This window comes from Aegilops tauschii, chromosome 1 (assembly GCF_002575655.3).
Source record: "Aegilops tauschii subsp. strangulata cultivar AL8/78 chromosome 1, Aet v6.0, whole genome shotgun sequence".
Lineage (NCBI taxonomy): Eukaryota > Viridiplantae > Streptophyta > Magnoliopsida > Poales > Poaceae > Aegilops > Aegilops tauschii.
Genome location: NC_053035.3, coordinates 44,307,164 through 44,328,746, shown reverse-complemented (window position 1 = coordinate 44,328,746; position 21,583 = coordinate 44,307,164). Strand labels below are relative to the sequence as shown.

Genomic DNA, 21,583 nt, shown 5'->3' with positions numbered 1-21,583 from the left:
TAAGCCTTGGGCGCCTCCCTCCTCCCCTGCAACACCTCTCTCTCTCTCGCAGAAGCTCGGCGAAGCCCTGCCGGAGACCCGCTACATCCACCACCACGCCGTCGTGCTGTTGGATCTCCATCAACCTCTCCTTCCCCCTTGCTGGATCAAGAAGGAGGAGACGTCGCTGCACCGTACGTGTGTTGAACGCGGAGGTGCCGTACGTTCGGCACTCGGTCATCGGTGATTTGGATCACGGCGAGTACGACTCCGTCATCCACGTTCATTGGAACGCTTCCGCTCGCGATCTACAAGGGTATGTAGATCCACTCCTTTCCCCTCGTTGCTAGTAGACTGCATAGATGCATCTTGGTGAGCGTAGGAAAATTTTAAATTATGCTACGATTCCCAACAGTGGCATCATGAGCCAGGTCTATGCGTAGTTACTATGCACGAGTAGAACACAAAGTAGTTGTGGGCGTTGAGTTTGCCAATTCTTCTTGCCACTACTAGTCTTTTCTTGTTTCGGTGGCATTGTAGGATGAAGCGGCCCGGACCGACCTTACACGTACTCTTACGTGAGACAGGTTCCACCGACTGACATGCACTAGTTGCATAAGGTGGCTAGCGGGTGTCTGTCTCTCCTACTTTAGTCGGAACAGATTCGATGAAAATGGTCCTTATGAAGGGTAAATAGAAATTGGCAAATCACGTTGTGGTCATACGTAGGTAAGAAACGTTCTTGCTAGAAACCTACAAACCACGTAAAAACTTGCAACAACAATTAGAGGACGTCTAACTTGTTTTTGCAGCAAGTGCTATGTGATGTGATATGGCCAGAAGATGTGATGAATGATATATGTGATGTATGAGATTGATCATATTCTTGTAATAGGAATCACGACTTGCATGTCGATGAGTATGACAACCGGCAGGAGCCATAGGAGTTGTCTTTATTATTTTGTATGACCTGCGTGTCATTGAATAACGCCATGTAAATTACTTTACTTTATTGCTAAGCGCGTTAGCCATAGAAGTAGAAGTAATCGTTGGCGTGACCACTTCATGAAGACACAATGATGGAGATCATGATGATGGAGATCATGGTGTCATGCCGGTGACAAAGATGATCATGGTGCCCCGAAGATGGAGATCAAAGGAGCATAATGATATTGGCCATATCATGTCACTATTTGATTGCATGTGATGTTTATCATGTTTTTGCATCTTATTTGCTTAGAACGACGGTAGAAAGTAGGATGATCCCTTATAATAATTTCAAGAAAGTGTTCACCCTAACTGTGCACCGTTGCGAAGGTTCGTCGTTTCGAAGCACCACGTGATGATCGGGTGTGATAGATTCTTACGTTCGAATACAACGGGTGTTGACGAGCCTAGCATGTACAGACATGGCCTCGGAACACATGCAATACACTTAGGTTGACTTGACGAGCCTAGCATGTACAGACATGGCCTCGGAACACGGAGGACCGAAAGGTCGAGCATGAGTCGTATAGAAGATACGATCAACATGGAGATGTTCACCGATCTTGACTAGTCCGTCTCACGTGATGATCGGACACGGCCTAGTTGAACTCGGATCATGTTTCACTTAGATGACTAGAGGGATGTCTATCTGAGTGGGAGTTCATAATCAGATGAACTTCATTACCATGAACATAGTCAAAAAAAAGGTATTTGCAAATTATGTCATAGCTTGCGCTTTAGTTCTACTGATTAAGATATGTTCCTAGAGAAAATTTAGTTGAAAGTTGGTAGTAGCAATTATGCGGACTAGGTCCGTAAACTGAGGATTGTCCTCATTGCTACACAGAAGGCTTATGTCCTTAATGCACCGCTCGGTGTGCTGAACCTCAGCGTTGTTTGTAGATGTTACGAAACATCTGACATACACGTTTTGATGACTACGTGATAGTTCAGTGCGGTTTAGAATTGTGACACCAAAGACGTTTTTGAAACGTCGCAGAACATGTGAGATGTTCCGAAGACTGAAATTGGGATTTCAGACTAGTGCCCATGTCAAGAGGTATGAGACCTCTGACAAGTTTCTTAAGCCTGCAAACTAAGGGAGAAAAGCTCAATCGTTGAGTGTGTGCTTAGATTGTCTGAGTGCCACAATCGCTTGAATCGAGTGGGAGTTAATCTCCCAGATGAGATAGTGATAGTTCTCCATAGTCACTGCCACCAAGCTAGTAGAGCTTCGTGATGAACTATAACATATCAAGGATAGTTATGATGATCCTTGAGCTATTCGCGATGTTTGACACCGCGAGAGTAGAAATCAAGAAGGAGCATCAATTGTTGATGGTTAGTAAAACCACTAGTTTAAGAAGGGCAAGGGCAAAAGGGATACTTCATGAAACAGCAAGTCGTTTGCTGCTCTAGTGAAGAATCCCAAGGTTGAACCCAAACCCGAGACTAAGTGCTTCTGTAATGAGAGGAACGGTCACTGAAGCAGTACTACCCTAGATACTTGGTAGATGAGAAGGCAGGCAAGGTCGACAGAAGTATATTGGATGTACATTGTATGAATGTGTACTTTACTAGTACTCCTAGCAGCACTAGGGTATTAGATACCGGTTCGGTTGCTAAGTGTTAGTAACTCGAAATAAAAGCTGCGGAATAAACGGAGACTAGCTAAAGGTGAGATGACGATGTGCGTTGGAAGTGTTTCCAAGGTTGATGTGATCAAGCATCGCATGCTCCCTCTACTATCGAGATTTGGTGTTTGCGTTGAACATGATTGGATTATGTTTATCGCAAAACGGTTATTCATTTAAGGAGAATAATGGTTACTCTGTTTATTTGAATAATACCTTCAATGGTCTTGCACCTAAAATGAATCTAGATCGTAGTGATACACATGTTCATGCCAAAAGATATAAGATAGTAATGATAGTACCACATACTTGTGGCACTGCAACTTGAGTCATATTGGTATAGAACGCATGAAGAAGCTCCATGTAGATGGATCTTTGGACTCACTCGTTTTTGAAAAGATTGAGACATGCGAACCATGTCTATTAGTATATATGCATGAAGAAACTCCATGCAGATGGATCGTTTGGACTCACTTGATTATGAATCACTTGAGACATGCAAATCATACCACATGGGCAAGATGACTGAAAGTCCTCGTTTTCAGTAAGATGGAACAAGAGAGCAACTTATTGGAAGTAATACATTTTGATGTACGCAGTCCAATGAGTGCTGAGGCATGCAGTGGATATCGTTATGTTCTTACTTCACAGATGGTTTGAGTAGATGCTGAATGTATTTACTTGATGAAACACTGGTCTGAATTATTAAAAGGCTCAAGTAATTTCAGAGAGAAGTTGAAGATCGTCGTGACAAGAGGATAAAATGTTTGTGATATGATCATAGAGATGAGTATCTGAGATACGAGTTTGGCACACAATTGAGACATTGTGGAAAGTGTTTCACAATTAATACCGCCAGGAACACCATAGTGTGATGGTGTGTCCGAACATCATAACTGCACCCTATTGGATATGGTGCATACCATGATGTTTCTTATCAAATTACCACTATCGTTTGTGGGTTAGGCATTAGAGACAACCGCATTCACTTTAAAAGGGGCACCACGCAATTCCGTTGAGATGACACCGTTTATAGAAACCTAAGATGTCGTTTGTTAAAAGTTTGGGGCTGCGATGCTTATGTGAAAAAGTTTCAGGCTGATAAGCTCGAACCCAAAGCGGATAAATGCATCTTCATAGAATACCCAAAAACAGTTGGGTATACCTCCTATTTCAGATCTGGAAGCAAAAGTAATTGCTTCTAGAAACGAGTCCTTTCTTGAGGAAAAGTTTCTCTCGAAAGAATTGAGTGGGAGGATGGTGGAGACTTGATAAGGTTATTGAACCGTCGCTTCAACTAGTGTGTAGCAGGGCACAGGAAGTTGTTCCTGTAGCACCTACACCAATTGAAGTGGAAGCTTATGATAGTGATCATGAAACTTTGGATCAAGTCACTACCAAACCTCATAGGACGACGAGGATGCGCACTACTTCAGAGTAATGCGTGATCCTGTCTTGGAAGTCATGTTGCTAGACAACAATGAACCTACGAGCTATGGAGAAGCGATGGTGGGCCCATATTCCGACGAATGGCTCGAGGCCATGAAATCCGAGATAGAATCCATGTATCAGAACAAAGCATGGACTTTGGTGAACTTGCCCGATGATCGGCAAGCCATTGAGATAAATGGATCTTTAAGAAGAAGACGGACATGGACGGTAATGTTACCGTCTATGAAGCTCGACTTGTGGCAAAGTGTATTTTCACAAGTTCAAGGAGTTGACTACGATGAGTTTTTCTCATCCGTAGCGATGCTTAGGTCCGTCGGAATCATGTTAGCATTAGCTACATTTATGAAATCTGGCAGATGGATGTCAAAACAAGTTTCCTTACCAGTTTTCGTAAGGAAAGGTTGTATGTGATACAATCAGAAAGGTTTTGTCGATTCTAAGGATGCTAAAAGGTATGCTAGCTCCAGCGATCCTTCCATGGATTAGAGCAAGCATCTCGGAGTCAGAATATACGCTTTGATGGGGTGATCAAAGTTTTTGGGTTTATACAAAGTTTGTTAGAAACTTGTATTTACAATAAAGTGAGTGGGAGCACTACAACATTTCTGATAAGTATATGTGAATGACATATTGTTGATCCGAAATGATGTAAAATTTCTGGAAAGCATAAAGGGTTGTTTGAAAGGAGTTTTTTTTTTCAAAGGAAGACCTGGATAAAGCTACTTACATATTGGGCATCAAGATCCATAGAGATAGATCAAGACGCCTGATGATACTTTCAAAAGACAGCACACCTTGACATGATTTTGAAAGAGTTCAAAATAGATCAGCAAAGAAGGAGTTCTTGGCTGTGTTACAAGGTGTGAGTATTGAGTGAGACTCAAGACCTGACCACAGCGGAAGATAGAGAAAGGACGAAGGTCGTCCCCTATGCTTTAGACATAGGCTCTATAGTATGCTATGTTGTGTACCACACATGTAGTGTGCCTTGCCATGAGTTGGTCAAGAGGGTACAATGGTGATCCGGGAAAGGATCTCATGACAGCGGTCGAACTTATCCTTAGTACCTAGTGGATTAAGGAATTTTCTCGATTATGGAGGTGGAAAGGAGTTCGTCATAAAGGGTTACGTCGATGCGAACTTTGACACTAATCCGGATGACTCTGAGTAGTAAACCGGATTCGTATAGTAGAGCAATTATTTGAAATGGCTCCAAATAGCGCGTGGTAGCATCCACAAGATGACATAGATATTCGTAAAGCACACGGTTCTGAAAGGTTCAGACCCGTTGACTAATAACCTCTCTCACAAGCATAACATGACCAAACCAGAACACATTGAGTGATAATCACATAGTGATGTGAACTAGATTGATGACTCTAGTAAACTCTTTAGATGTTGGTCACATGGTGATGTGACCAGTGAATGTTAATCACATGGTGATGTGAACTAGATTATTGACTCTAGTGCAAGTGGGAGACTGTTGGAAATATGCCCTAGAGGCAATAATAAATGGTTATTATTATATTTCTTTGTTCATGGGAATTGTCTATTATTCATGCTATAATTGTATTGTCCGGAAATCGTAATACATGTGTGAATACATAGACCACAACCTGTCCCTAGTAAGCCTCTAGTTGACTAGCTCGTTGATCAACAGATAGTCATGGTTTCCTGACTATGGACATTGGATGTCATTGATAACGGGATCACATCATTAGGAGAATGATGTGATGGACAAGACCCAACTTAAGTATAACATAAAAGATCGTGTAGTTTCGTTTGCTAGAGCTTTTCCAATGTCAAGTATCTTTTCCTTAGACCATGAGATCGTGCAACTCCCGGATACCGTAGGAGTGCTCTGGGTGTGCCAAACGTCACAACGTAACTGGGTGACTATAAAGGTGCATTACGGGTATCTCCGAAAGTGTCTGTTGGGTTGGCACGGATCGAGACTGGGATTTGTCACTCCGTGTGACGGAGAGGTATCTCTGGGCCCACTCGGTAATGCATCATCATAATGAGCTCAATGTGACTAAGGCGTTAGTCACGGGATCATGCATTGCGGTACGAGTAAAGAGACTTGCCGGTAACGAGATTGAACTAGGTATTGGGATACCGACGATCGAATCTCGGGCAAGTAACATACCGATTGACAAAGGGAATTGCATACGGATTGATTGAATCCTCGACACTGTGGTTCATCCGATGAGATCATCGTGGAGCATGTGGGAGCCAACATGGGTATCCAGATCCCGCTGTTGGTTATTGACCGGAGAGGCGTCTCGGTCATGTCTGCATGTCTCCCGAACCCGTAGGGTCTACACACTTAAGGTCCGGTGACGCTAGGGTTGTAGAGATATATGTATGCGGAAACCCGAAAGTTGTTCGAAGTCCCGGATGAGATCCCGGACGTCACGAGGAGTTCCGGAATGGTCCGGAGGTAAAGATTTATATATAGGAAGTCTTAATTTGGTCGCCGGAAAAGTTTCGCACTTTATCGGTATTGTACCGAGAGTGCCGAAAGGGGTCCGGGGGTCCACCAAGGGGGTCCACCAGCCCCAGGGGGCCACATGGGCTGTAAGGTGTGTGCCTTGGCCTATATGGGCCAAGGGCACCAGCCCCAAGAGGCCCATGCGCAAGAGATAAGAAAAAGGGAGAGTCCTAAAGGGGGAAGGCACCTCCGAGGTGCCTTGGGGGGGAAGGACTCCCCCCTGGCCGCACCCTTCCTTGGAGGAAGGGGCAAGGCTGCACCCCCCCCCCTCCCTTGGCCCTATATATAGTGGGGGGAAGGGAGGGCAGCAAGATCTAAGCCTTGGGCGCCTCCCTCCTCCCCTGAAACACCTCTCTCTCTCTCGCAGAAGCTCGGCGAAGCCCTGCCGGAGACCCGCTACATCCACCACCACGCCGTCGTGCTGTTGGATCTCCATCAACCTCTCCTTCCCCCTTGCTGGATCAAGAAGGAGGAGACGTCGCTGCACCGTACGTGTGTTGAACGCGGAGGTGCCGTACGTTCGGCACTCGGTCATCGGTGATTTGGATCACGGCGAGTACGACTCCGTCATCCACGTTCATTGGAACGCTTCCGCTCGCGATCTACAAGGGTATGTAGATCCACTCCTTTCCCCTCGTTGCTAGTAGACTCCATAGATGCATCTTGGTGAGCGTAGGAAAATTTTAAATTATGCTACGATTCCCAACATTATGCTCATAAAAACTTCAACCAGTGTAGCCCCCAAGGGCCGGGTCATTATGCAATAATGAGCAGGGACTTTGTAAATATGATCATGTAAACTTGACCAGCAACGTGTAGCCCCCAAGGGACGGGTTTAATAATATATTACCGAGCTGGGACTTTGTATATGATTCATTGATAATAACAACATATGATGCAATCTCCACCATGGGGCTTGAACCCACGTCCACAAGGTTAAGAGTTTTGTACTCTACCAACTGAGTAGTGGATCTTTCAATATAATGGATTAAGGCTTGTGTACCTTGAATTTTTGACAGGAGCAATTGGTAGCCCCCAAGGGCCGGCTCATTTAGAATGTGATGAGTCAGGTCTTCAATAAGTTGAGCAAAAAATGACTTTGCATTAGCCCCCAAGTGCCATGGTACATGCTGGCAGTAACATGGGACTTGCATATTCGATGTTATATCAATTTGAATAATGTAGCACCCAAGTGCCGGGTCGTAAGCTTGCAGCGACTCGTGACTATTCCTTCCATTGTAGAATAAATCATATCCATTGATAAAATAATAGCCATTGCGCCAAAGCGACGTTGAATACCTCATCTGTTGATAAGTAAATCCGGAGTTTAAATACCCGGCGGCTCTTGGCCGTTGGCAATTTAATACGCCTCCATTGTAAGCCGGAATTTTTAGAACCCGACGGCTTATAGCCTTGGAGAAAATTCAGAACGGATAATCATTTTGAAGCATCAATTTTAATGATGAGCTTGAACTTAAGCATTTATATAAGTCACAGTTCTGCAAATCCTGCACAGAGTTTAAACAACATAGGCCCCGGCGACTTAATATCAAAAGCCAGGGCGGGTAACCACCCAAATGTAGTCTTATCCTGCACACAAGTAGATCACAAGATCCCTTGGCGGTTTACCGCAGGGCGGGTCATAATATCTCACATATAACCACTGTGATATTGAATTTGTACTGCCGGTTTACATGACCTGTGCAGTAAGGGCGATAACCCAATCCTTAGAAGCCAATGCTTCCACATAGATGATGATTGTCATAAGCTGGCGATTTATCAACGAAAATCAAGCCGGGTTAAATAGAAACCACTCATATACACTTTAGATATGATCAAAAGAACTTCAAATAAAATCCAAAAAATTGTTTGCAAAAAGAGACTTCAAAAATTTTGAGGCTTCTGATTCGAATACGATCAGAAAACCGTCCCAAAGGGGTTAAGCTAAGATTCGAATACAATCATATAGTCCCCAGTGGCTTTGGCGTTGCCGATCAAGAGGGTACCGACAGCTATGTTCTCTTTGGTTCGAATACGACCTATGTTTGAACAGGAAGCCCCCAAATGACCTTGAGAGTTGTTTAACGACGCTGATTCGAATACGATCCACGTCGGTTCCCAAAAGGGATTGAGCTATGATTCGAATACGATCAAGAAGCCCCCTAGTGAGCTCGGCAGTGTGCCGATCAAGAGGGTACCGACAGCTATGTTCTCTTTGGTTCGAATACGACCTATGTTTGAACAGGAAGCCCCCTAGTGATCATGAGAATATTTAACGACTCTGATTCGAATACGATCAGGGTCACACCCAAAGGGTTAAGCTAAATTCAAATACGATCAGCTCCCAATGGTCATTAAAGCAGGGTACCTATATTTGAGTTGTGCTTTGTAATAGACTCTCTTTGGTCCCTTTAATTTTTCCTGAGAACTCGAACTTGAGCCGGATGTTTGAACCGGATTTGAGACCTTCAAAACTTTGCGAGAGAGAGATATCTCTTGAACCGGATTTTAAACCGGAATCTTTATTTTGAGCCGGCAATTTTCTGACGGCCTTTAAATTTTCATCAATATGGTAGTAGCCTCTGGAACCGGGTTATCATTCCCTCCAACGACCCGGAGTTCCCGAGTCATGTCACTGTAGCCCCCGAGTCTCAAGATGACTCGAGGAGTTGGCTTGAGATTCTCCATATTTAACCGTGATATAAACCGGCATGAGTTACCCAATAGCTCAGTGATATAATAATCCCTTTTTACAGTAGATAATTTGTCCTACATTGAAAAACTTGCGAGCCAGAGTAATTGCTCTTTTAAAGAAAGCAATATATAATATGGAAATATAATGGATGGATTTCACCTGATATGTTAAGCCAGAAAATATCCACCGCAGAGTTTAATGATCACCACGGTGAAGCTGAAATCAATCATGGGCGAGCCAGCCATGCGAACAGATGGATGAATCGGCCGCGGCGTTGTAAACCGGTGCGGACGGGAGAGTCGGCCGCAACGTTGTAAGCCGGTGTGGATGAGCAAGTTGTCCTCCGCATTGTAAACCGGTGCAGACGTGTGAACCGTCCATCCGTTCATCGGGTAATGCGACACGGAGGAAAACGCCATTGTAAAACGTTGCCATTTCGTGCTCTATACCCGCAGTATAACAATAATTTTATCTGTATATAAAAACACCAATAGGGCAGTGTAATAGTGCTCAAAGGAATTAAAATATACTGATAAAATATATAGGAGGGATAACACCTGATGTGTTTAGGCCGGAAGTAATCCGCCATGAAGTTAATCACGGGTGAGTCAACCGCAGCATTGTAAACCGGTGCGGACGAGAGAGTCGGCCGCGGCGTTGTAAGCCGGTGCGGACGGGCGACTTGGCCGCAGGCGCGGACAGATGTAAACCGAACAGCGGGGGCCACGACTTGCACGCGTATCCATCGAGCAACATGACGCGGACGGACTCCAGTGCAGAGTTATGCTGGTGCACGCTCCATATCCGCTTTATAACACCTTTGTCCTGAATGACTATCCTGCGTAAAAATATTACGCGACAAAATAACTGTTCTCACAAATTAATACGTGCTGTTAAAACAGACTAGCCGAACATCACCTGATTTATTTTCCGGATGAACGCAGATATCAGTATTGGATAATGTTGGATGTATTCTGGTGCAGCCTTTAGTATGTACACAGGACCAACAAAGCGGCAGATATAACAGCGGCCGGAGGGGCGACTTGAAAGCGACACCGTAGTGGCGGCCCGAACCACAGTAGCTGGGGAAGTGGGCGGCTCAGCGTTGTAGCAAGGGTGCCTCGAGGTGAGGACATGGGCGCAGCGACGCAGGGCTTGCTGCCGCCGCCGATCAGCTTCGTCCTTGGCGGCCTGTTCGTCCGCCGCCTTCTGGGCCTTCTCGATGCCAGCCTGCTTCAGGAGGAGCTCTCGCTTGCGCTCGTCCAGCTGATCCTGGGCGTCCTTCAGTTCCTGCCGGGCCTCGCCAAACCAGACTTACATTTGAGTGACGCGCTCCTGAAAGTCTGCTTCGGCCTTGTCCAAGGCTGCCATCCTGGAGTTTACCTTGTCCTGGTAGGCGCGATGGAGCACCTGAAGCGTCTTGAAATTGGCGCTCATGGCCCGGAGGAGCTGCTCCTCTTGGGAACCACCGCTGCTGGCGCTCGGTTCATCAACGACCTGGAGCCCGGCGGCGGCGAGCGCCTCATCGTCAAAAACTTCCCTTCGGCTGGCGCTCTGGTGCTTGCCGTCCCCGGGAGGCTAACGAACAGATCGTCGCCCACCTTCAAGTACTTGCCCAGGGCGGGGCTGTTGAGGAGGAAGGTTGGTCATCGGCCACCTCCTCCCCGGCAAGCCCCTTGGCGGCCTCCTCGGCAGCAGCCCTACCGGCCTTCCCGGCAGGCCCCTTGGCGGCCTCCTCGGCGGCGGCCTTGGCGGCCTCCCCGGCAGCGATCCTGGTGGCCTCGACTTCGGCATCCTTGGCGACCTCCTCGATGACAGCGTCGACGTCCTCCTGGTCCGTCGGGGGAGGGTCTGGGAACCAGAAAGGAGAGTGAAGCGAGGCCAAAACCAAAGTTCAGAACAAAGGAAAAAACGAGGACATCGCACAACAAAGATAGCAAGGGACGGGAGACAGGCAGCTTACCCGTGCCGTGCTGAGGAGAAGTGGTTCCCTCCCCGCCAACGTTCGTTGCCGGGACGGAGCCACCAATGCCCATGCCTGCCCCCTCTTCCTCCATGCGCGTGGGCTCAGCGGTAGATGCCCTTGCCGGAGACGCCCCTCTGGGTGGCGTGGTAGACACGGGCGACGTGTTAGGGGCCGCCCTCAGCGGCTCCTCCTGTTGCCGCTCTCCTCCTGCGAACCGGGCAAGGTCAGCACCAAGAATAGACGCCCCAACGCTTGTCGATGAGGAGTGTACAACGGACTCACGCTGGGGGCTAGAGCGGGGGCTGCGCTGAGGGCTACTGTCCGGGCTGATCACCACCAACGTTGGCGTGCGCAAAGTGCTCGCCGGGGGCTCGTCGCCCGTCGAAGCCTTGGCTCTCTTCGCCACCCTTTGGGCCAACATCTCCATGTCACTGTGAAGATAAGATCAAGTTAGGGAAAGATCGCACCGGCGATGGGGAGCCAGGAGATGATGAGGGGCAGAGTGCTTACTCATCCTCCTTCTCCTCTGGCCTCCTCTTCCTCTTCAGGCTGAAAGACCCAAGGTCAAAGTCGGCCTCCGGGGCGGCGTCCGCAAGGGGAGGGGGATGGGGTCTTGCGCTGCTTGGACGAGGAGGAGGCGGCAGCCGCGGCCTTCTTCGCTGCCGCAGCCCTCGTCTGGCGCACGGGCTGCGCCTGGGCCTGCTGCCGCTGCGCGGTCCTGCCGGGCCAGACCGGCTCGCCGGAGCCAGCCCGCCGCAGGACGCGTTTCCTCCTTGGGGCCGAGGAGTCGTCCGCATTGGTCTCCTCTTCGGCCGACTCCTCGGCCACTTCTTCGATGAGGGGAGCCCCAGCGCCGGCGCCGCTGGCTTCCCCGGCGGACCCCATCCACTCGGCAAACTCCTTCTCTTCTGCAGCCGTGTCAGCCTCGTCCTCCACAGTGCCGAGGCTGCCGGCCTCCTCGGCAAGTGCTGCCTCCTCCGCCCTGGCGACAATGTACGCCAGCTCTTCCTCGGTGGTGTCGCGGATGAGCAGTGGCTCGTCACGAACATACTTCTCCAACAAGTTGTCGAAGAATTCCTACACCAGCCCCACTTTTGGCTCGGCCCAGGTCGGATCAAGGTCGTGCGTGTTGAAGACTGGCATCATGGCGATGATGGCAGTCTGGCAAGAGTTGTTGCTCAACGGGACCATTCCCACCGGCAACCCAAACAGGGACTTGCCGACCTTGGCAGCCTTGCCGGTCTTCTCGGCCTTGCCGGTTCTCTCAACCCCGCCGGCCTCGTCCACCCTGAGCTGAAAAAGCCTCTGGCAAAGATGAGCATGCTGCAGCACCGTGAAGTTGTGTTTCAGGCCGGGGTAAAGCCTCATGATGTCGGCCGCATTCCTGAAGTCCCAGGCCGGCCTCCCCTTATTGTGCAGTGGGGCAATCCGGCGGCGGATGAAGTCGGCCCGGATCATCTCGAGAGTGAGCCCGGTTGAGGTGAGGCGATGGATCCTGGTGATGGCGACCATGAGCTTCTTTTCGTCAGCGTCGAGCTCTCCCCAGTCCTTGCTGCAGACCGACGGCCTCCGACGGACCCGGCAGAACTCCAGCGGATCTGTCTCCTTGATCCAGCACCACCGGCCCCGCCACTCGTCCCACCTCTCCTTCTGGGCACCCTCCGGGTACGTGCCCCTGCTCTGGGTCCTCGAGATCCAAGTAATGCAGCCAGAGATGGCGCCCCCTGGCTGGATGCAGGGGGTAAAGTAATGGCGGAAGAGCGCCGTGCTGGGGTACACCCCGGCGAAGCCCTCGCAAAGATGGGCGAAGAAGGCCATGCACGCCACAGCATTCGGCGTGAAATCTAGAAGGTGGAAGCCGTAGGTGTGCATAATGTCGTTGAAGAAATCTGAGGAAGGGGGGCAGAGCCCGCAGGAGAAGTAGTCGACAAAGAAAGAGTACCGATTTGGACAGGCCTTGGCGAAAGAGGCAAGGACGATGCGCGTGGCGGGATGCCCCGACGTCTCCCTTCCCCACAGGGGCCTAAACATATCCCTGAGGGTGAGCGCATCAACCGTCTTGGTGAAGAGGGCGCGTTGCGTTCGTAGCTCCACCAACTCGCTTTCTGGCGCCTCCTTCCCACCTCGTCCTTGGCCGCTCCCTCGGCCTTGCCTGCCTTGGGCGCCATGGCGGCTGAGAGGGGGCGAGGGATCGAGGGCAATGGGAGCGCGGCGGCGGCGAGCAGAGGCGAGAGCTCCGATTTTTGCTTAAAGAAGGAGGGAACGACGGTTCCAAGATTGGAAAAGGCGCGGAGGGTAAATGAGCAGCGCCCCTGCAGTTTCCTCTTTTATGAGGAAGATGCGGGCCGCCTCTTTACTATTTACCGCGAGGTGACGTGAGCATGCTGCAACCGTCCCACACACGACCCACACGTCACGCACTCAATGCGAATCGTGGGGAAGCGCAAGTGGCGAAGGGATTACTACGGATTAGAACTCTGCCACGCGTGCCCGCGCACCGTTCTGGGCCTAGCCCAAAAACGCTCCGCGCTTATGTGTGGCCCAGGCCTGGGGGCTCCTGTCGGTGTAGAAAAGTAGGGACCTTTCTGTACCCCTTTACTTGTGCACGGGCAGTTGTAGCCGCACCTGCGGCCATGCTTGGCGGAGGGCATGGCAGAGGAAGGGAAGGTACAAGACTGCCAAGGCAGCACTCAAGACAAAGCATGAAGAGCGAAGGGGCAGGATGGACTTCCCCCGGCAAGCACCCTTGCCGGGGCGACCTGCGTGGCCTCGGCAAGAGCCTTGCCAGGGTGACTTGCCCAACACCAGCAAGGCCGCCACCCTTGAGCTTGAGAGTTCTGACACCATCGACAACATCAGGACCAGGGCTCAGGGGCGCCTGCGTGGTGGCATGCAGATCTTTGTGGAGACCAAAGGCCTGCAAGTCTAGATAAGGGCCAGAAGACGAAGACCCCCGGCAAGATCCTTGCCGGGATAGACGAAGGCCCGCCGACAAGATCCTTGCCGGGGACGGCCGAAGACGCCCGGCAAGACCCTTGCCGAGACCTCGACAAGACCCTTGCCGAGGGCATCAGCAGGGCCGCAGCCAGGCTCGCACCTACTGAAGCTTCGCTGCCCCGCGGCCGCCTCGACGCGGCAACCAGCCCGCCAACTGGACGAGCGCCTGTGTGGCAGCATGCGGCTCCTAGGCCAACCAGTCAAGCACCTGCGTGGTGGTATGCAGATCTTCGTGAAGACCCTGTCACCGCACCAACGCAGCAGCCAACCAGCCAGCGTGGCACTACATGCCTCGTCAGCTTGGACGCGCGTCGAAGCAAGGCGAGGCGGCGACGGACGGGACGAGCTTTGTTGCCGTCCCCGATAAAGCAAGAGGACACGTAGGCGGCGCATTAAATGCGTTTGCCCTATGGTGTGAGGCGATAAACTTGTACACTGTAGATACTTTCCACCTCCTGTGTGCCACTGTGGCGACCCCTTTGACATATAAAAGAAGGCCCGAGGCGTACTGAGGAAGGATTCAGGCTTTTTGGACTGGGCATGCACGACAGCTAGTTCAAGAGCTCAAGAACACGAAGTAAACACAGACAAGCAGGACTAGGGTTTTACGCATCATTTGCGGCCCAAACCTGGGTAAAAATTCCCTCGCGTTGACGTCTAGACCTGCTCTTTGCGCAGCCCCACGCCCTGCCAACCATAGAAGGGATCCTCCCGGGATCCCATAGGTGTCGTTTCCCCGACATTGTGATTATGACGCGACCAACAGCGTCGTGTGGTGACTCATGAGGAGGGCCCACACTCATGAGGTAGAAATGACGAACATGCATGCACAACATATCGTATATATCAAATAGCTACGTAGCTCGCACTAACTTATTTCTCTCAACATGCAAACATGCATGAGAATTTCCATTCTATTATTATGTTATTTGTATTTAAGAAATGAGGAAATATATTTTTACAACCGTACAATATCAAACGCAATAAATCATATGTCTTTTCAGTTTTAGTTCTCATATTATTATTTCAAATATTCATATTCCATACAACAAAGTCTCATTAAAATATATTGCGAAACATTTCCATAACACCGTGCGGGATATCATCTAGCAGAAAGAAAAGAAGGGTAACAAGCCTCCGGTCCAGCATCCCAAACAACCCCCACCCTGCCTTCTCTCTTTTGCTTGCGCCTTCTGGTTGCCCTACATGGACAGTGTGAGCCAAAAGCATCTTGACCCCAAACAACCCCCACCCTGCCTTCTCTCTTTTGCTTGCACCTTTTGGTTGCCCTACATGGACAGTGTGAGCCAAAAGCATCTTGACTGACTGGCTAAGGCCAACTCCACCGCACGACCCTAAACGGACATCCGGTTTGGCCGGATTTTGTCCCTTTGGGACGGCAATGGCTTCACCCATGTCCGCGTCTGTCCGATGGGTCGTGGGTGCGCCCAGTGCGCGGCCGCACCCCAAATCTTGTCCGTGTTGGACGTGATTAAAAAAACATAAAAAATTAAATAAAATGACTTAAAAAAGTAAATAAACACAGTTAAAAAACTTAAAACTTAAGTTTACGGTCATGGCCACAAAACGGCCCAGTTTCACGTCCAACTTAGTGCCATAATTAAACATAAAAAAGAAAATAAAAATGGCCGCCGCCCGCGCGCTCCTGCCCGTGCCCGTCGATGCCGTCGCCATCGCCGTCTTCAGTGGCCGCCGGTGTCGTCGTCGCCGCTGACGAGGTCGGCGTAGGCCGACGGCGTCCAGAGGTGGGCCGGCGGTGCGTGGTAGACGGGGGCGGGCTGGACGGCGGGAGGTGCCTGCACCACCTCCTCCCGTGGCGACGCCTCCCGCTCCGGTGACCGCGGCAGAGTGACACACCAGTTCACGCCCAACTGCGTGGGCCATCTCCGGAGCAGTGCATGACCAGCCCCACCCCTGGCCCACCAGGCTCGGGTGGAACGCGGCCACCGGCTCCTCCTCCATCGCCTCCTCCGCGGCCACCATCTCCAGCTCGGGGATGGCTACCTCGCCAGCGGCGGAGCGGGCCATCATCTCCTCGAGGCCCTCCCATTGGCGCTCATCGTGCGTGTACATGGAGTCCTCCATGACACGCGCCATGAGACGGGCCTCCTCCTCCGCTGTCATGTGAGGAGGTGGTGGTGGAGATGGAGATGGCGAAGGCGACGACGTGGGTGTGAGGCCGCGCACCCGCCTACGCCCGCGCTCCTGGGGAGCAGGCGCTGCGCGCTCCCGACGTGGCCGCCGCGGCCCAAACGTCGTGCCGGCGAAGGAGGCGCGCCGCACGTCGTGCTCGTCCCTGAGCCAGGTGTCCCAGAGGAGTGAGTCCAGGGCGTACCTGTCGTCATAGTACAGGTCGTCGGGGAGGAGGCGGCGGCGGCGCTCGATCTCTTCACGGCGCGCACGGCCGCTCGCCGGGACTGGCGGGATTGGCACACGGTCGGCGGACAAGTGCCAGTTGTTGGGGAGGTGGACGTCACTTCAGGGGAGCGGTGTCCTCGTCTCCCAATAACACACATCCGCGCGGATGTAGTGCCGGTCGCGCTCGCCGGCGGACGTGGGGGCGATGGAGAACGCGGGCGACGCGGGGGCCCGGCGTGGTGGTGACGCGGGCTCCTTCTTCACGGAGCCGGCGCGGCACCCCGACGAGGAGCCGGCCTCGCGGTCGTGCTTCCCCTTGCGGCCCGGGTTCCAGAAGCCCATGGCTTCGAGGTGGCCAGCCGGCGAGCTCGAGGACGGGGAAGGGCTAGGGTTTCGCGCTGTCGGGTTTCGAGGAGGCCGCGGGATGGAGTGGGGCAGTGTGGACGACGACCGGTCCACGGGTTCCCCATTTAAGAAGGACGGTGACCTTCCACTGGGCCGATGACAGGTGGGGCCGGCCGCCCATGCGCATTGATGTTGGCGGGTGGGAGGTAGGTGGCCGCCCCGTCATGCGGCCAGACGCGGACGAGCGGCGCGTCTGTTTGGTGTCCGCGGCGACCCAAACCCGACGCAAGTTTGCGCTCGAAATGGGTTGACCTGGACACAAAACGGACCAGATGGGTCCGGGCCGTCGCGCGCTGGGCCGACCTGTTTGTCCGTTTTACCCCAAACGGACGGGGCCGGACAAAATGGGTCGCGCGGTGGAGTTGGCCTAACCACCTCGACACTGGTGTGATTAAATCAGTGGCGAGCCCTACCAAATTCACTCCACTCTGCAGACTGCAGTGCCTGTCCTATCAACCCATTGTTGACTGCTCCTTGCTGTAGAGGAATGGATCAGAGCCTCATGGGTACATGTAGACTTGTTGATAATATAACTAGGTAAGTACGCAGGACCATCTGCTGTCAATGTGCTGCATATGCAGTCAACATCCAGCAGAGTGAGTAGAGGAGTTGTTGTCACCCTAATTACCTAAAAAAGGGGTCTCATGTTGCCTTAATTGCCTATAAGAAAGAAAAAAGGGTCTCCTGTTTGTTGCCTTGCCTTGCCAAGTTGCCATGAATGGCATTATTATATATAGCTGTTTCTGCCATTGCCAGGCCATCACCATAAACTAAGCTTCTAGTACCAGTCAAATACCTGTCGTGCTAATGACACGCCTCCTCCTCCTCCTCCTCCTTAACCCATGCGGCCTTCTTCCTCCCAGCTGGCTGGGTTCATCACCATGAGTGCTTCTCCTCTTCTGCACCAACATCGCCATATAATATCATCGAGCTTCCTGATCAAAGAAGACCTGAGAGAGGAGAGAAACAGAGGGTTAGTTTGAATGGTGGAAGCAGCGGGGCCTTTCCGGAGAAGGGGCGGCACCATGGAGGAGGTGCAGATGGAGGAGGCATTCATCTTCTCTCAAACCATCAAGGTCGGTTTACCCTTCAAATTACGCCCGTGCTTATCGATCTTCCCCTACAATCTCAGGACTCTGCTTGGGCATTTTCACATCAATAACAATCTCTCTCACTCTGCAGGACCTCAAGGCTCTGCGACCGCAGCTGTATTCTGCAGCAGAGTATTTCGAACTAGCCTACACACAGGAAGGCGGAAAGCAGGCGTATGTCATATACCCATTGCTTCCTCCTGCATGCTCCACAAGATAGCAAATATTCCACACATTTGCAACTTATTCTTGGTTCGCTCATTTTCTTTTCACGTATATGCATATGCACACAGGGTGATGAGTAACCTCAAGGAGTACGCTGTGAAGGCCCTCATCAACACTGTAGATCACCTAGGATCCATATCCTTCAAAGTCTCCAGCCTTGTTGATCAAAAGCTCGACGAGGTGGCCGAAGCCAATCTGCGGGCCTCCTGCATCCAGCAGGTTTTAGTCGGTGCCTCGTAAATTCAGCAGTAAATCTCCTTGCAATGTGTCTTCGAATTAACGAGGCGGTTGGTTTCAGAGAGCTCAAACGATCCAAGCATGCGTGAACAGAGAAGGCCTGACGCAGCAATCATTGGTGATCACCGCTCCAAAGTATCACAAGAGGTACATCTTACCAGGTAAGTGGCCATGAGATACCTTTGTGCCTTTCCTGTGACTCTGTTTTCTCGGCACATTCAAGAAGCAAGAAAAGTGGATAAGTGTCAACTCGGGTGAGACATCTTGATGCCATGCTTGAGTGATTTCAGCAGGAGATGGTTCAGTTCCCAATGCCGTGCCCAACTTCAGCGAGATGAATAAGGCCAAGAGCAGGACTACACAGATGCATCAGGCCTTCCGTGGTAAGGATCTGCAATCCATGAAAAATGGCGGACATTTATTGGATATCTTGAACTTGATTTTGACCTGGAATGCCTACGTGTTGGCAGCAGCAGCAGCATCTGCAGCTCAAACAAAAAACAAAGACAAGCAAGCTTCATTCCGGTCAGTTTCAGTTTGCAAACTACAAATCAGCTTGGGTTTCTTACTTTGCAGTTGAGCTGCCAAACTGAAAATTATCATTTGCAGCAAGCTCCGGTCGATTGCCCGTGCACCTTCTCAGAGTGCACGTTCATCCTCTCCAGCACAGCATCCGCGCTTCGTGCCACCTTCTGATACTGCAATACCCACCAAAAGAGGTATAGTAGCAATAAGTTCAATAGCCGACGGTGGTATATGAGTGCGCGACACTTCAAATTCCGTGAAATGATGATTACAGAGTTACCTAATCTGCTAAAATTTATCAATTAATTAAATATAATACTGTTCCGTGATCAATATTGTTTCTGTTTAACAGATAAAAGATCGGATTCACCAATGTATTCGACAACTCCACTCACAAGGTCTGGGTCACTCTCAAAGAAGTCATCCTTGCTCAAGACATCAAGTGTCAGGGTCCAGGTAAATCAAGCTGGCTTGTGAACACAAGACTACCAGGAATGATATGCCTTACAATGCTGACACGATATTTCATGTTGCTGAAGATGCAGACAACTTCAGATCCCAAGAGATTGGTACCGCTGCGGTCATACGCTGATAGGTACAATGACGATTCCAAGGAAAGCGATCAGACTCTGAAGAAGAGCAAGAAGTTCCTCAAGTCTCTGCTCAGTAGGCGCAAGTCTGGAAAAGAAGAACCACTGCAGGATAGTGTCCCTTAGGCTGTAAAGGATGAAAACTTTCATAGGAGTGTCCATTACTATCCTCAGTACTCAGTTAACTTTGTGTGATTCCTCTCAATAGTAATTATTGTTTATGTTTGTTCATCATTTGAAAGACGGTGCTTAAGGTGAGCCCTGGCCCTGGAAATGACTTGAATTATTATTATTTTGCTCGAGAGCTAGGAGTGCTGGATGACGTTGTTGGATACATGTATCGGGTAAGGCATTAACCTTTTTCTGTCTCTTTAACAGAACTCACGTTTTCATGTTACATCAGCAGTACATTAGTTAGGCAATGTACACTCATCAAGTTAAGCAAACTGTGGCTTGTTGTGTTCTGTGCAGTTTGTCTATTCGCAGATTTAAGACTCTCATATTGCTATTAAACTAATACTCCCTCCTTCCAAAAATAAGTGTCTCAACTTTATACTAACTTTAGTACAAAGTTGTACTAAGCTTGAGACACTTATTTTGGGACGGAGGGAGTACTTGATACTTGATGGATGGCTTGTATTTTCTAGAAACGGGTGCAATATTTTGGATCACAGTTTACCTCTACAATCTACCTATAACAGTGGGCAAAATGAGAATAACCCAATTCATGATGAACTGGCTCATGGTGTCTGACAACATCCTTCAAAGTGCAGAAAGTATGGATGCACCAGAAATTATGCAACAATCAGTTGCTTATGCATCTATCATAGATCGCCTGAAATGCGGAAAACCTGGTTTTTTCTCTGTTCTGGCTAATGCTATATGTCTATTGTTATGACCGGCCGGACCTACGGCCGTAGGAGGCCCACCGGGCAAGCTTAGCCCATAAGTTATCTTAGTTTTATTTCATGTTATGGTTATATAAACAAGTTGTAAGACTATTTTCAGATTTAACCAATAAGACTATTCTATTGCCCGGCTCCCAGAGGAGCCGGAAACCCTAAACCCTAGCCGCCTCTTGCCTTCGCCGCCGCCGCAACCATCGCAAGGACGGCGCCTCGTCGCCGGCCGCCACGCTCCAGCCCACGCCCTACTCCCTCCTTCCCCTACATGCTACGACCGAGACCGGGGAGAACCCTAGCTCCTATCACCTTGGTATCATCCAGCCTGGTTTCGACCATGTCTTCACCACCACCAATCCCGCCGCTGCCCACCGCCACCACCACCGTCGCCGCGCCATCGCCGAGCCTCTCCACAGCGCCGCTGGCCCTCCCCTCATCGCCGCTGGGTCCCACCGCCGGCGCATCTACCGGCCAATCGCCGCCACCCTCCACGGGTCCGCCGCCCTCACCCTCCACCGCGCCGATCGTCTACCCTCCGGAGGCGATGACCGGCGTCCTCAACGATTTGGTCGTCGCTGTCCAGGGCATCCGGCTGTTCCTGGCCGGTACATACGGGCCGCTGCCGGCCGTCTCCTCCGGACCGCCTGCCCTGCCCTGGTACTCAGTACCCGCGGCGATCGCCGGGGCCCAGACCTCGTTCCACCAGCCGCCGTCCGCCTCAGCGCCATCCTGGCCGCAGTGGCCCGCGCCAGCTCTCGCGGCGCCACCTGCGCCCTCCGCGCCCGCCCCAGCGCCGCAGTGGCCGCACTGGCCCGCGCTGGCCCCCGCCACGCCACCTGCGACGACCGCGCCGGTCCAGATACCACCGCCGTCGCCCAGCTCCGGACTGGGCCAGCCCACACCGGGAGGCCTCCCGATCCAGCATGTCCGGTTTCCGCCGTCACCGTCCCCGATCCCGCCCTGGCTCACCGGGACGTCGCCACCGCCAGTTTACACGGAGGCTGGGGACCCACCAGTACCCACGC

The 21,583-nt window shown here is 51.1% G+C and overlaps 1 protein-coding gene across 4 annotated transcripts; it reads left to right on the top strand.

Annotated features, from left to right (window-relative positions):
* Positions 1-17,439: 17,439 nt before the first annotated feature.
* On the top strand, positions 17,440-20,120 carry LOC109745674 (putative protein ABIL2). Of its 4 annotated transcripts, none has more exons than XM_020304791.2 (9): positions 17,440-18,064; positions 18,171-18,253; positions 18,373-18,523; positions 18,603-18,702; positions 18,835-18,924; positions 19,012-19,066; positions 19,151-19,260; positions 19,419-19,522; positions 19,606-20,120. In XM_020304791.2, the coding sequence occupies exons 1-9, from the start codon at positions 17,972-17,974 to the stop codon at positions 19,780-19,782; spliced, it is 963 nt and encodes a 320-aa protein (XP_020160380.1). In that variant the 5' UTR covers positions 17,440-17,971; the 3' UTR covers positions 19,783-20,120. The 4 variants fall into 4 exon arrangements, with proteins under 4 accessions (XP_020160380.1, XP_020160381.1, XP_020160382.1 ...); XM_020304792.2 differs by having other exon boundaries at positions 18,832-18,924; positions 19,015-19,066; XM_020304793.2 differs by having other exon boundaries at positions 18,832-18,924; positions 19,612-20,120.
* Positions 20,121-21,583: the final 1,463 nt, after the last annotated feature.

Bases quoted from the DNA above. Each gene is read 5' to 3' on its own strand.
- LOC109745674 (XM_020304790.2), top strand. From the start codon at position 17,972: ATGGTGGAAGCAGCGGGGCCTTTCCGGAGAAGGGGCGGCACCATGGAG. The intron at 18,065-18,170 runs GTCGGTTTACCC...CTCACTCTGCAG, and splicing joins TCTTCTCTCAAACCATCAAG to GACCTCAAGGCTCTGCGACC. The intron at 18,925-19,011 runs GTAAGGATCTGC...ACGTGTTGGCAG, and splicing joins GATGCATCAGGCCTTCCGTG to CAGCAGCAGCATCTGCAGCT.